Genomic DNA, 16,328 nt, shown 5'->3' with positions numbered 1-16,328 from the left:
TTTTTTATTTTTCGCTTGTCATTTGTAAACTTCATTAGTATACATTTCATCATGGAACGCTACACACTTGAGCAACGATTGCAAATCGTGCAAATTTTTTATGAAAATAATCGTTCTGTTGCTGCTACTTTAAGAGCATTACGGCCATTTTACGGTCCATTTAACAAGCCGTCCCGTTTTGGGGTTATGTGAAGTCATTGGTCTACAGTAACAAGCTGGCGACGATTTGTGAGCTCAGAGCCAATATTGAACGCGAAATTGCTGGAATTTCGGCCGATTTATGCAAGAGAGTAGTCGAAAATTGGGTTCAACGATTGGACTTCGTAAAACGTGCACGCGGTGGTCATGCAAAAGAAATCGAATTTCATACTTAAATGTATATGTTCAAACTCGATAATAAAAAAACAAATTAGTTAAAAAAGTCAAACCGTTTGTGTTTTATTCAAAAAAGTTCAAAAGTTGAAGCGCTCTTACTGAAAAACCCTATACTAATAGAAACCTGATCTTAATACTCGAGCTACCATCAAATTAACCCATTTTATTTTTTAAAACAACATTTATGGCGACTGTCGATCCATATTGATGGATTTCAAAAAATGTATGGATTCAACCGCTGAATAATTTCGTATATTTTAAATCCGTCTGAACTTTTACATTTGCGCATTTATACATATGTATTTAACATTTAATTTAAGTAAGCGTTTCAATATTTGTCCAAAAACTTTGAACTTCGAAAAATAAAGGCTTATGGTTATTAATGGAATCAAATATATTTAACGAATTTTTATTTTATCTAAATCATAAAACGTTCAAATGAAGCTCAAAATATTTTTCCAGTTTAAAAAAAAGCAATGTGGTTTGATGCCGTGTCACGCATGCATAAAAAGGAAAGAAAAGAGAGGACAAATATTGCGTTACGAATAATACAGTCGCATACGTCACTCAACATCGAAACAATGTTATTCATGTCTGTGTATATTCTATTCATTTGCGTGTATTCTCATTCCGTATACGTAATGTCCGTATAAGGGAAACACGCAAATATTGTATATATTTTTCAAACTTACACAACGCACGCATACTTTTACCGATTTCTTTAAAACTTCACATAAACCATATATGGACCAATACCAATAACCTGTGAAAGTTTGATTGAAATCGGTGAATGCGTTTAGCGGTGATTCGGCGACTAAGGAATACAAAAAAACGTCTCCATTTTTATATATAAGATAAATGAAAGTTTATACATATGTATATCACTAGTAACCATTTTATTTCGTGTTTTCTTTTTCATATACATAGTATGTAATAAACTATGGATTTAACGATATTTTATAACGCAATGAAAGATTCCACAGCTGGTATAGAAACCAAAATCTATTTCATTTTTAATCTTTAATTTATATAAATAACATTTGTCGGGAATTTGAATATCATCCTTTTACCGCCACTAGATTTTCAGCAGCTTTTCAATTTGAAGTTATGAAATCTTCATAGCAGGCGCTGCATATAGGTGGAAACACTATCTAAATGGAAGCAATTGTAAGTATTCCTTTGCTTACTTGCATTTACATACACATCACCACAACGCAGACCCACAAATGTTGATGATGATGATTCACATGTATAATTTGTGTCTGCAAGATATTAATAAAATTCAAAATTTACTTTTATACATATGTGTTCGCAAATTTCGTCTTATCTGCTGTCCATTTTCATTTAATAACAAAATCGAACACTTTGTTACTATGAATGCTGTAACTTCTTGCTCAGGAGTAAATAATAATCCTAGTTGTTAATTACACTGTGCTACAAAAAAAAAAAACGAAACACACCTGACAAATTACACACTGTAGTTTGTTTATATGGTCGAAAAATGCATAAAAATATTTTTGTTATTTTTGTTTACGCAATTTTTATCCGATTATTGAAAGTAATACATTAATTTCTTCGCTAATAAATGCACTCAAAGAATATTAACAAACATCTTTAATTTTGTTGTAAAATTATGCAGTAAAAAATTGTTAAAGTTAAAAAAATGATAAAAAAAGCACTTTCTCCAGGTTTAATCAAATAAAAATCACAACTAACTAGTTTGAATAATTACTTGTTGTACATCATTTAAAAGGTCTGACAATATCCTTTTCAAAACATATAAAATATTGAAAATCGGTGAAAAAATGACTGAGATATCCGTAGATTACCGCGCAAAGTCTGAAAAAACGGTTTTTTATAAATAAATAAAAATTGGAGGGTACAAAAAATATAACAAAAATATTTGTATGCATTATTCGACCATATAAACAACCTACAGTGTGTAATTTATCAGGTGTATTTTCAGTGTTGCACCGTGTTATTTTTGTTATTAATAACACAAATGTACTTCGAAGAATTTAACGCGACACTCGAAAAACGTTGTTTGCGTTTATTTACTATTCACAATCCAATTCGTCTTGGAAATAATTATTTTGACACTTGTGCCAAAAAAGCAAGAACAAAATACATGTAACTTTTTGTTTTTGTACAAGTGCTATCACCTTGTATAGAAACATAATTCAATTAAATAAGGTAACGCTCACTACTGACATTTGATTTTTGACACTCCCTTACAAAAGGTTGTATTTACGAAGGTGAATAAAGTAGAACAAATTATATCCTTTTTGGTAAAAATGGTAACAAAAAAGTATTTTCTTACTTAAATGGAAACAAATTGCGAACTTTTAAACCGTTAATTAATTTTAATTAATATTTGAATGTAAATAATGGTACAAATAGAAGTTATTAGCGGAAATTGCCAAGTCTAATATTAAAACAAGAAATTGTTCAGTCAATCCCAACTTTTTTATACTGAAGTATGCAATGTTATTGGTCGCGTCGGGACTATCCAATTATTCTCTCTGTCGCAATTCTTTGGGAAATGCTAGCTCTTTGCAAAACATGAATTCCTTCTACACACATCACAAGAAATAAAGCTTTGTAAATTCTCCACTCTTGGATTACGTCAAATACTCTATCATGTCCTGACTTAAGCGGTAGGTATTCCATGTCATACTACCATAGTCCTGAACATACCGATGAAAACTCTTGAGCGAGTTGTTGCTCGTAAGCAGTCCATTTTGAAAATTAAGTGTTTTCTCTACAAATTTTACTTTCCCTACACTTTTACTCAAAATTTCTAGAGCTAGCAACTCAGTGTCTTGGTAAGGGAACCGATTTGTCAAGAGGGAATGAGAAAGCTGCTTACTGAGCAAACCTTTTATTATTGAATCATGGTATAGATACGCCTTGGTCAGATATATATCAGAGAGAATAAGTACTCCTACTATATTGTAAAGACTTTAAATTTATTAAGGTACATCTTGCATCGTACCAAGGAACCGTGGAAACTTATGACAGAATATTTTAATGCAAATAAGATCATTATGGTCTGAACATACTAATACTGTTAATACATTGATAATGGTTATCTTCATTTTTAAGCTACTATACGTCGGCACGCTCATTTGCATTTGCTGTCCTAGACCTAAAAATGCGAAATTCGTTAGTTTTACTTTTATTTCCAGATCAAACAATGAAACAAACCATACACGGTTTTGATGTTTACATACAAAACATGCAATACAATACAAATAATGCACCATTAAACCTTTTCAATTTATCTTTATAGTCAGTAATTGGATTATTTTCTTACTGATCGAAATTACTGCGTGCGCTACTAAAGTAAACGTTCAGAGATGAGAAAAGCCTTGATGCAATCTTCATGGTTATATTGTTATTCTGTAAACTTATGCTTGTTTTATTTATAATTTTCCGTTGAGTCACATTTTTGGATCGGTTTATTGTTTCTCCTGGTTGATTAATATCATTTTCAAAACCTCTAAAGATACGGCAACACGCTCATGCATTTGCTGTCCAGCAGCTTATATGTGTGCGTGTCGGGTGCATGACGCTTGCCCGCGAGAATATCTAAAATTTTTGATTTTCATCATGCAAAAGCCGACAACAAGTATGTGTGACATGAAACAAGTACGTGTGTCACCCGACACGCACACATATAACCTGCTGGACATACATGCATGAGCGCGTGCCGCAGCTATATCTATTGATTCGTTACATTAATAGAACATCAAAACCTATTTCCAATAACAGGTGTTATTTAAATATGTAAAAGACAATCGATACATGATTAACAATATTTAATGGCCGGAATTGGATGGTATTGATCTGGACAACATTTATTTTTAAATAGACGTCGCTACGTGCCACACAAGCAAACAAATCATTGATCTTTTACGGGAAAAGTTTCCGAACCGTGTTATCTCTCGAAGAGGTGATCACAATTGGCCACCGAAATCTTGTGATTTAACACTTTGTGACTTTTTTCTTCGGGGCCACGCGAACAGCCCAGGGTCGATTCAAGACCTCAAAGATGGAATTCGTGAGGCTATCGAGGACATAGGGCAGCCACTTTGCAATTCGGTTATGGAAAATTTCATGAAAATGATATTGTCCTTTTAACGGCATATCTTCCTCTTTATAACGAAATAAACATCCAGTCATTATATTAAAAAATAACATTTTTCTTTCAATATCAAAATAACACCTCTTATTGGAAAACCCTATAGGAGGAAATAATACAACAGAAATTTCGAAAGAAATCATTGTTGTAACCAACTCAAGCTAACAGTATTTTTTTTAAGATCGTGTCTACCTAATTTCAATGCGCGCAACCAAATAGTGGGTATCATAGATGACTAGATGTGAAATTTCTTTTCTCGTGAGACCGCTGAAAAATGTGCATTTTTTTAACATTCGTCAGTAGTGCCACACCGGAAGAAACTTTGAATGGGTATTTTTTAAACAAAAATTGGGAGTTTTTAGTTTCCACACCGCCGTAGAGGTTAGTATATAGTGCGCGGTTGCCCAATAGTCTTATATCACCCGTATACACCTACATATAATAAAAATAACCACACTCAGCATAAATACATAAATAAGCTAAAAAATCAAAAATATTTAAATGGAATTATTCTAAATTGATATACAAATGCTATATAATTATAATGAAGTGATGAGCTCGAAAATGTATACATAAATACATAAAATATTGCAATTTTTTAATATAAGAATTAAGCTAAAACAGATAACTTTTAAGTTTTTATTACCTAAAAATAGTTAAGCATGTTTGCAAAATATTTCAAACTCAAATTTAATTGCCCTACCTACACTTTTCAACCATAAAATATATATATACAAATTTACAGACATAAACCAACACACAGTTTTCAAAAAAATTGCATGTATGTAAAATGTATAAATATATGTACACAAGAGGAATTAAAAGTAAAGGCCGAAAAGGATATAAAAAGCTTTGGAAAATTCTACAAACTCTCTTCAAATTAAATTATTATGTCCCAATTAAATTAATTTTCAGACAAATAATTATAAACATTTCAATCGCGTAATTTCTCAATTAAGCAAAAACGAACTGATTTCGTTAGTTATTTTTGGCGCGTTTTCTCTGGCAGCCCTTTCCTCTTTCATTTTGAGAGAGAGCGCGCCCATGAGGACGTTCCAGAACTTGGCAGCATTCACACATTATGGGATTTTGAACAGCTGATAGGCGAAATGGCGGACTGCCAGAGACGCGCCAAGAATAACTAACGAAAGCAGTTCGTTTTGGCTTAATGGAAAAATTACGCGATTCAATATTTGTAATTATGTGTCTTAAAATTAATTCAATTTAAACGTAATAATTTAAATTGAAGGGAGTTTTAGAATTTTCCAAAGCCTCCTATATCCTTTTCGACTTCTACTTTTAATTAGTCTTATGTACATACATAATGTAATTTTTTTGAAAACTGTGTTGGTTTATGTAAATTTGTATATACGTAAATATTCTATGGTTGAAAAGCGTAGGTAAGGGAATTGAATTTGAGTTTGAGATATTTTACAAAGATTAAAGGTAATCTGTCTTAACTTATTCTGTTTGTTGTTTGAGAATTTGTTTTTTTTTTGTTACCCACTTTCTGTGTTACATTAAAAAATCGCAATATGTCACGTATTTAGTTATAACTTATGTTTTTCGTGTTCATTACTTTATTATTATTAAATTACTTTTGTATTTCAGTTTTAAATAATTTCATTTACATATAAATTTTTTGCTTATTTATGTACATACCTTCTGCTCAAATATGAACGAGACGTTATCAATAAAACGGTCCGCGGATGACATATGGCAAAAATAAATTTTTTGTTTTTTAGTAGGACTGTTATAAGCTTACATGGCAAATTTCAGCGTGATATGTCACATAGTTTGTTTTCTGTGCTACTGTAAACAAGTCAAGCTCGAATGTGTTCTTCGTATTCTCTTTTATGACTTCAATTGTCTCAAAATGTTTTCCACGGAGCGACAACTTGAGCTTGGGAAAAGGAAAAAGTCACATGGAGCCATATCAGGCGAATACGGTGTTTGCGGAATGATATTAGCATTATTTTTGTTCAAATAATCGCGAACAAGACGTGATGCGTGAGCTGGTGCATTATCGTGATGCAAGAACCATGACTTGTTGTCTCACAATTCCTTCCTTTTAAGACGAATGTTCTCGCGCAAACGCTTTAAAACGTCTAAATAATATTCAGCGTTAACCGATTTTGCGATTTGTGCGATTTTCAAGCACAATTTCCTTTACTTTTCCGATGTTTTCGTCGTTTACTGATGTTGCTGGACGACGTTCATGAGGCAAGTTTTCAACCGATGTACGGCCCTCTTTGAACGATTTGTACCACCGGAAAACACGTGCACGCGATAAAGCAGAGTCCCCATGGGTTGTCTGCAACATTTTTAAGGCGTCTTGTTGGAATAACAAAATTTCAAACAAATTCTTTGTTCAACTTGAATTTCCATCGTTAAATTCGAAGAACACACTCGAGCTTGACTTGTTTACAGTAGCACAGAAAACAAACTATGTGACATATCACGCTGAAATTTGCCATGTAAGCTTATAACAGTCCTACCAAAAAACAAAAAATTTATTTTTGCCATATGTCATCCGCGGACCGTTTTATTGATAACGTCTCGTTCATATTTGAGCAGAAGGTATTTATGTAGGTGTATACGAGTAATATAAGGCTTTTGGGCAACCGCACACTAAATATATATGGAAATGTTATAAAAAATGCACATTTTTCAGCGCTCACACGAGAAAAAGAGTTTCCCATCTAATCATCTATGTTTCTGGCCTGACAATTGAAAAATTAACATTGGTGTTTTTCCCCCAGGTTAAATATAATCGCACGAAAATGTTCACGGCTTAATTCTAACTTTTCGCCAAGACGAAAAAGCACTGTAAAAACGAATACTGCTTACACATCAAAATATTCTGAGTGTGTTCGTAATAAAATATTTTAAATTTTCAAATGGAAATGTCAGATGGACCCTGATAATACTAGAAATGTCCAAGGTCAGAAATATAAGTAGAAAGTAGTAATGAAGCCAATCTTCTTACTAAAGAACTTCCGTTCTCACGACATTCTATGTAACCGGAACGACCCAGAACTGTCACTTCAGCAGCATTCCTCGTATATGTATGGGGATTGTTTATGCGTTGTTGTAGCAACAACTAAATAATTTAAAGGATGTTGAGTTAACAGCTCTTAGTAATAATATATAAACTGTTGATTAATGAGCTTATAATGAGCAAAAAAAAGTTACGCTTAGGGAATAAGGAACTCTCGTTTTTCTTATTTGTTCTTTGGTAGCATGATGTCATAAATGTTATAATCTGTTTAAATGTTAATATGACGATGGAAATACCACTTTATTTTTTTACATCCACGAATTTTCTACGCTATATATTCTAGCAAAAAGGATGCAATTTTTAGATATCAGAGAAGTAGCCTTTTCATAATCAACTTTTAAATTAGTAATTTTAGTGTTATACTATAGCTTTATTTTTTTTTAGTGTTTTTTATGATCTCAATAACCAACAAACTTCATTATTTCGTTTCAGAAATTCTATGCCAATATTTATAAATACTTACTCTAATTTGAATTTTTTATTTCCATTAAAGCTTTGCAGTTTTTCCACTTTTGCCCTCATAACATTTCCTTCAAAAACAACTGCTGGCTTCTCGTCGTCAATATCTTCAGGCAACGTGAAAACGTCACTTGGGTCATATTTGAATAAATCTAGATTACGATCTGTTCCGTATTTCACATCCGCAGAAGTATACACAATAAAACAAAATATGATAACCTGTAGATAATATTACGATATTAAATAAAATTGTCGCCTTTGAAAAATATACTTCATTTATTATTATTTTACTTAATTATATATTATTTATTTTTTTTATGTCTAAATAGTTTTTACACAGATGTTATAATATTATTATATCACTTTTGTATCACACATATACACTGATTTTAAAAATTTCATAAAAACATTCGCGACATTTGTACATTTAAAAAGCAAACTTACTAGTTTCATGTCTTTCACAGCGCTAAGTTGTTTCTCGTCAAGTTAGTTTTATTAAATGCTTTAGAAACCTTCAAGTTTCCTTATATATCATCTTATTAAATGTACAATATAAGAGGTAAAAACGAGGTAAAACCAGATTTATTAAATCAACTTATACACAGAATTTTGGATAGACAAATAACAAGATACACCATTCCATCAGACTAAAATATTATTCTTCATGAAATTAATATATTATAAGTTATACTTGAATCTAGCTTACATATATACATATTTACATCCGAATTTCCGATTTTGATTTAAAGTTGAACGAAGTGTAAGCTACTCAATGTGAATTTAAACTTATCAAAGCATTTGTATCTACAAACAACAAACCGCATACACGTTTAATATCTGGAAGTCATTAATTAATTACAAACATAAACTAACTCATACATACCTGCACATTTGATAGAAATTTGTATTTAATTTTATTTATGATTAGACAATATATTTCAACATAAACTGAAAAAATCAACCCATACAAAAAGTAAATCAGTCAAATATACTTATTTATTATTTACCTACATACTTTGCATATCTAAACTTACGAGTATTTGCACATTCACACATAAATACATATTTTTTTACCAAATATCTACTTGACACGTGTATATGTAGTAGCATGTATCGCGGTTATAAGAAGATACATACGAAGACGTATATATACAAGGTGGTACCACTAGAAAAGCTGATTAATTCGCTTCGGGCGAATTGGCACTGCTGTCAAAAATTTGTTTGTGCATTGCTATGTATAATATGTGTAGTCCACCTTCAGTTAGAAACGATGTTCCACAAAATGAACAAGGTTTATGCGTAAGTATTTTAAAAAGTGGTCTTCGAGTATGCAATATTTTTGTCTTACGTGTTTCAATCTATGTTTCAGAACTTGGTATGGTATGTGCATATGCTGTGGAAGGCGATGTGCTTGTTTTCCTATACTGAAATCAACCAGCTTCAATTGGGGGTTTCATTACAAATGGATCACTTTGCCAAGAGGCACTTTGAAGGAAGATGAACATTTTAAATCAAATGAACTAATTTAATATACGTATTTGCGAACAAATCCACTTTTAATTTATAAATTGGCAAATACTTTTCCCCTACATATAAACTTGTGTTCTCTTCATAGCCACGTATCTATTTGTTATACCATTATAACGCTAGTTTTGCGTAGTACAGAACGCCAACTTCATAGTCATAGTCAACATCAAGTCTATAAGCTAAGTAAAGAAATTGAAATAAAAAGGACAAACGTAGTTTGTAAACCTTTAAGCTTAAATAAAACTTGCTAATTTGACATTTTAATTATATCCTTTTCCAATCTGTTCAGAAAGAAATTATTTGCTTCATTTGTATTTTAAGAATACCATTTTATTTCGTGTTTTCTTTTTCATATACATAGTATGTAATAAACTATGGATTTAACGATATTTTATAACGTAATGAAATTTCTCGGGATTTTTTATATCATCCTTTTATTCACTAGCTGCCGAGCTTTTTAATTTCGAGTTATGAAATCCTCATAGCAGGCGCTGGAAATACTATCTAAATGAAGCAATTGTAATTATTTTTATTCCTATGTCTTCGCAAATTTCGTTTTACCTGCACTTCATTTTCATTTAATAACAAAATTGAACATTTTGTTATTATGAATGCTGTAACTTCTTGCTCAGGAGTAAATAATAATCCTAGTTGTTAATTATTTTTGTTATTAACATATATAATATATACTTTGAAAAATGTAACGTGACACTCGCGTTTATTTACTATTCACACTCAAATTCGCCTTGGAAGTAATTATTTTCACACTTGTGCCAAAAAAGCAAGAACAAAATACATGTAACTTTTTGTTTTTGTTTAACTGCTATCACCTTATATAGATACGCCTTGATACATACACATATCTCTATTATAATAAATCAAGTGATGCCTCCGTAAACGTGTATACATATACGAGGGGTGTGCAAAATGTATCGCGAATTTTGAATTTTCGCAGGTTACGTATATTCGAATTTCGATTTTTTTGTGGTCGCCCCTCGGCAGGCAATGGCAAACCTCCGAGTGTATTTCTGCCATGGAAAAGCTCCTCATAAAAAATATCTGCCGTTCGGAGTCGGTTTAAAACTGTAGCTCTCTCCATTTGTGGAGCAACATCAAGACGCACACCACAAATAGGAGGATGAGCTCCAAACACCCAAAAAGAGTATGCGCCAAGTATATATATATATATATATAATTTGGTTTTAAATTGTAGTTGTATGCAATGAAATTGCTATAAATCAGCTGGTACTAACAAATTGCCAACTAACAAACCGTCAAAGTAACGAAATTAGAGTACCCCTTATATTTACTAATTTTGTAATTCACATTTTCCTGTTTTTGGGTATCGGCAGCTCGTTTTGTATTCGATTAATTCGTATTTTAATGTCCAAGTGAATCAACCACATGATATTTGGGGTGCAAACTTGAAGTCGATTCACTTCTGCACCAGAAGATATACATACATTCATAATATAATATGGGTTTTTCAGAAGTCTAAATGAATGCTAATATGTACATATGTATATACTTTTATACTACTTTTATATTGTAGTTACCGGCACGTCATTTCGTACATATGTAAATATGTACATATGTATATACATGTGTAGACAGCAAGAACATTTAAGAGGGGGAATCGACTAGTTTTATTGTTGAAAATGAAGTTTTTTTTGGCTTAGTGATAAATAAAAAAACAAGTATATATTTACAAATATTTGTAGGTGATCCTATAACCTAATAAAGAGAGATTAGAAAGAATAAGAACCTAAATGTGAATACTATGAATTATGTCGCTCCTAACATAAAAATATTCAAGTTCGAAGCATAAAAAACGTGTTTAACTTGTAAATATGTCTTACAAGAAATATAAATATATTATGTACATAGAAGGCAAAGAAATAAAATGCGTAGTAATAAAAAATAATAACATACACACCAAATGCCTACGGTGATCCAGCTTTAAAGAAAATAGTTCCATCATGTGTAATGAAATTAATTATGCACTTAAAAACTAGTTTTATTTATTTGGAAGTTGGCTGATTAAACCTACATACTCGTGTTAACGTTGAAATCTTTAAAATAAGTTGCGAGTGAGTCTTCCTATAAATACGACTTATAGGCCCGTCATAATAGGTCCGTTGCAGCAACTAACTTCATAGCTGTTGTGTGATCATTGCCGTTCGAACGTTTAGATATCACCGAAATCGCAGTCCCCGTGTCGATGAAAAATTTTTCGGAAGATATTTTATCCCGAACGAAAAAGCGGCTGGAACTAGTGTCGGCCTCTGCGGTTGCCGCTCTAAACGGAGAGGCGACTAGTTTTCCAAATGAATTTTTCCATAAGCATATGGTTGACCGGATAGTGTTGCAATTTCGCCAAATGTGCGATGGGAGCAATAGATGGTTGTGCCTGCTGGTTGAGCCTTTATTACGCATTGTTTCGTGTGTGGCTGCAGGCGTACAGTATCAGCGATTGCATTCCTTTTGCTACGCGCTACGACGGTTACTAAACTCCAGTCGATGTAATCTGATCTCCAATTCAGAGATTTCAGTTGATATATCAGGAGTGCTGAATACATTTATGTTGCTATTCGTTGTTGAAACATCCATAATGTTGTCGGGCTCCTTAGCCAACTCCTCAATATTGTGCTCCAGCGTTGTTAAAATATGTTCACGTGCACAGGCAAGCGCCGTAGTCAAAGCGATTTTAAAATTTCTTTGTTCAAGCGCTGATTTGCTAGGTATTTTATTTTCCCTAATAATGCTATTGTTCTTTCCCCCTAATTCGCAGGCTTGGAACAAACATTTTAGTATTTTTTCGTTTGATTCGCCGAATTTGCCAATGTGTCGCTTCTTCAATGCGTTGTACTTTCCGCCAGCGGAAGGAGCTGCAATTATATCCGTGGCGTGTGATAATACTGCTGAATCAATTTCAGCAACCACCATAAAGTATTTTGTGGCATGACGATCATGTGATGATACCTGCCCGCGAAAACTTGGCTTTTATCTGCGCGCACTAATGACGCGGATCTGGTTTCCAAAATGGTGGCCACTTAATAGCGAACCATGCTATTATTTAATATTAATTTATTTATCCAATTTCACTCAATGCTAACACTACGAAATATACGTTTGGTTGGGAAAATTGTAATGACGCGTCCGCTCGTCCTGTTAGTATTATAAATATGTGATGCTGGCTGCGTTAAATCAAATAGCTCCTGGTGACGGTCAAGCATGCATGTTCTGCAGCTTATATGTGTGCGTGTCGGGTGCTTGACGCTAATATCTAAAATTTTTGATTTTCATCATGCAAAAGCCGACAACAAGTATGTGTGACACGAAGCAAGTACGAGAGTCACTCGACACGCACACATATGCCTGCTGGACATGCATGCTTGAGCGGCACGAGGGGCTAAAAGATACACTATTCTCTCGTTCTGTTCGTTTACGTTCCTCGTCAAGGGTGCTGGCACCCAGTAGTGTCACTAAAAATTGGATTTGTATCTTTAGACTATTAGTTTAAGTTTAAATGTTTAGTGGTACTCCATTAATACTCAGGAATCCAGATACTTTAAAGATCGACTGAAAAATTAAATGTATAAAAGAGAGCGTGCGCTTCAAACATAAATTGCTTCGTTGCCTTGTCGAATATTGTTGAATGCTCTCAAATGATTTCTCGCTATTTCAATCAATTAAAATTAATCCCTACTCCTGCTACTACTATTGTTCTCCTTCTTTCCATTTTATAATAACGTCTCCAACTGCAACATCTTTACCACTACAATAATTTTAATTTTGACTGCATTGTTAATTCTTTTATCTACGATTTAATAATGTGAGCTTTTCTTAAGGTCTATCTTGCAAAAATAACCCACGGCTGTATGTTTGACTTTAATAAATAAAATAAATATTTTTTTTGGGAGTCACATGCCCACCAGATCTTTATGTCGTATTTCGCAAGTTTTGAAAGGATGTATTCTGTGAATTTATTGTAGTTCGGCCTCGATGTGGAAATATTTAGTTATTCGTCAATAGAAATATGTTTTTATGGATACTAATTATCCTTGAGCTTTTCATTCTAGAAATTCCATATATAACAAATGGGCGCGGCGTTATCGGTTCTTTGGCGAAATTAGCATGTTCGACTGTTTCCAAATCGAATAAATCGTGTCAAAATTTGAATCGACGATGGGACATTGCAGCTCGAAAAATGGGCAGAGCATCCGAGCGCCACAAAATTTCCGCTTTCTGTATATTATTGTGTGTTACACCCATGTCCAAAATAATACCAACAAAAGCAACAAGCTCAGTGCTAGTCAGATCAATCCAAACTCTTTGATTTGCATCTGAAATTCCTTTATTCCATTTTTAAATGACTTCACTTGCCTATCGATTTGTTCCCGAAATGATAATGAATGAAATATTATATATATACAATATATAATTGGCGCGTACACCCTTTTTGCGTGTTTGGCCGAATTCCTCCTGCTATTTGTGGTGTGCGTCTTGATGTTGTTCCACATATGGAGGGACCTACAGTTTCAAGCCGACTCCGAACGGCAGATATTTTTATGAGAAGCTTTTTCATGGCAGAAATATACTCGGAGGTTTGCCATTGCCTACCGAGGGGCGACCGCTATTAGAAAAATGTTTTTCTTAATTTTGGTGTTTCAACGAGATTCGAACCGACGTTCTCTCGGTGAATTCCGAATGGTAGTCACGCACCAACCCATTCGGCTACGGCGGCCGCCAATATATGAATGAAATATTGGGTTTGCAAAAATCTTGAATACTTCAATAGGAACAGAATGTTGATGCTTAATCCGGAGCGAAGTCGCATAATATTGTATTGTCGAATACGAATAGCCGCAGATGGCTCATCTTTCATCCACTATGTTCCATCTGTGCCGTGGCAAAACTGATCGTCAACTCTTGGTTCTGGCGCAACCGTTGATTCACTCTATAAATCGTCCTCAATTTCTTCATTGCAGTCAAGTATTTCATTTAATACGATTATTTCTTCCTGTCCAATATCGGATGCATTTTCCTCAGACAAATAATCACCTCCCGATCATCATCACCATTACAAAATCAATCCATATCATTATCGTTATCTTTATTTGTACTTCCACGATGAATATCAGTATCCAATGCTGAAGAAAGTCGGTTTTATTAATCAACACTCAGATTGTTTCCACGTGATCTTGTGTTGTAAATGAACTCCACTTCACCGCACATTATATATATATATAATGGGCACGTAAGGCCATTTTGGTTGTTTGACCGAGCTCCTCCTTCTATTTGTGGCGTGAGTCTTGATGTTGTTCCACAAATGGCGTGACCTACAGTTTCAAGCCGACTCCGAACGGTTGATACTTTTTATAAGGAGTTTTTTCGTGACAGAAATACTCTCGAAAGTTTGCCATTGCCTGCCGAGGGGCGACCGCTATTAGAAAAAACTTTTATTCATTTTGGTCTTTCACCGAGATTCGAACCTACATTCTCTCTGAATTTCGAATACTAGTCACGCATTATCTCATCCGGCTATTGCTAATCGTCCATTATGATGCATTAAATCACTTTTTATTTGGCTCTAACGTGTTATGTGTTGAACGTTTACTTGCTGACTGGCTGATAAATGAAAACGACGCAGCATAATACAGCCAGTACACAAAAGAGGACAAAGAAGTTACACAAACAACGGTCTGCATGTGTATGTATGTGCAGGTAAGCTAAATGATTGTAACATATAGTTTAAATGTAGATTTACCATGAGAAAGTAAAAAAACAGGTAGAATAGTCAAAATGCATCATATTTCCATACATTTGTATAGGGACCCAGACCCGAGGTGACCAGCCGAAAATGTAACTGTGTAAATTATTTTTTTCGTCCCTTTCGAGGATCTTTTTTAAAAGGTTATATCCATAAATCGATCGAAAATTAAATTTTAGTAAGTCGAAAAACGTCTAGCCGGGTGCCCAACGAAGGGTTAAGCGAGTTCATGCATAAGTTCAAGCATATTACACATTAAAAATATTTTTAAATTGACTAAAACATAATATAAATTTAGACTTGAAAACATATTTTATTTATTTATTCTGTCATTGCATTCTTAAGTTACAAAAGCGAAAGAAAATTACAAGATTCTTCGTTTCATTGTTTACATAACGGTAAGTTATTACAGCAACATGTAAATATGGCAACCAGAAAGACTGCGTGCAGTTTGAAAACATGGAAAATCTTTATAAATTACACAAATATGAAAATTAATATTTTGTTGGATTTAGGACTTCACTCAATCTACTTATAAGTTTTTTTTTTTCAGTTTCATAAAGCTCGATAAATACTCCGAACCAAATATCTCCTGATACTCGATCCTAACCATAAACCTGGTCTCCTTTTCTCCCTCAACAAACAATTACACAATACTTTTAAAAGATACACATAAATGGTGGAGCCTGGTAGTCCGGACCTAATTACTTTACACATACTGCATATGTAGTCGCAAAAAAATAATATCATATGAACATTTTTGAAGACTTATAGAATTAAAAAGAAAATAGCCATATGGTAGAATAATTCTCCTACCGTTCTCAGTTTACGGATAGTAATTTAAGTAACTTTATAATCCAAAATCAGAAGCTCTCTAAGCTGCTTATGGCTGTAGTATTCATTTCTACATACTTATCATTTCCCAAGTTGCTCTTAAGTTTTGTTAAGTTACGTTTAAATCTAGAGTAATTACACATACATATATAAGT

General features: G+C 33.2%; 1 protein-coding gene and 1 long non-coding RNA gene across 3 annotated transcripts in view; one reads left to right on the top strand and one right to left on the bottom strand.

Annotated features, from left to right (window-relative positions):
• The window catches only part of LOC128858566 (uncharacterized), a 31,741-nt gene extending 22,547 nt beyond the window's left edge, over nt 1-9,194 (bottom strand). The window contains exons 1-2 of one of the 2 annotated variants that reach the window (XM_054094959.1): nt 9,074-9,194; nt 8,044-8,258 (exon numbers count right to left, since the gene is read on the bottom strand). In XM_054094959.1, the coding sequence (XP_053950934.1) occupies nt 8,044-8,258; nt 9,074-9,103 (245 nt within the window). In that variant the 5' untranslated portion in view covers nt 9,104-9,194. Of the gene's footprint in view, nt 1-8,043; nt 8,259-8,483; nt 8,578-9,073 lie in introns of those variants that run through there. The other variant, XM_054094960.1, reaches the window with a different exon arrangement.
• Nucleotides 8,519-9,852, top strand: LOC128858567 (uncharacterized). Its single transcript, XR_008454032.1, has 3 exons — nt 8,519-8,609; nt 9,144-9,338; nt 9,409-9,852. It is a non-coding gene; the product is annotated as an uncharacterized LOC128858567 (long non-coding RNA).
• The last annotated feature ends 6,476 nt before the right edge of the window (nt 9,853-16,328 follow it).

This window comes from Anastrepha ludens, chromosome 3, assembly GCF_028408465.1.
Source record: "Anastrepha ludens isolate Willacy chromosome 3, idAnaLude1.1, whole genome shotgun sequence".
Lineage (NCBI taxonomy): Eukaryota > Metazoa > Arthropoda > Insecta > Diptera > Tephritidae > Anastrepha > Anastrepha ludens.
The sequence above is the reverse complement of the archived record's forward strand: the minus strand, read 5'-3'. Positions and strand labels throughout refer to the sequence as shown.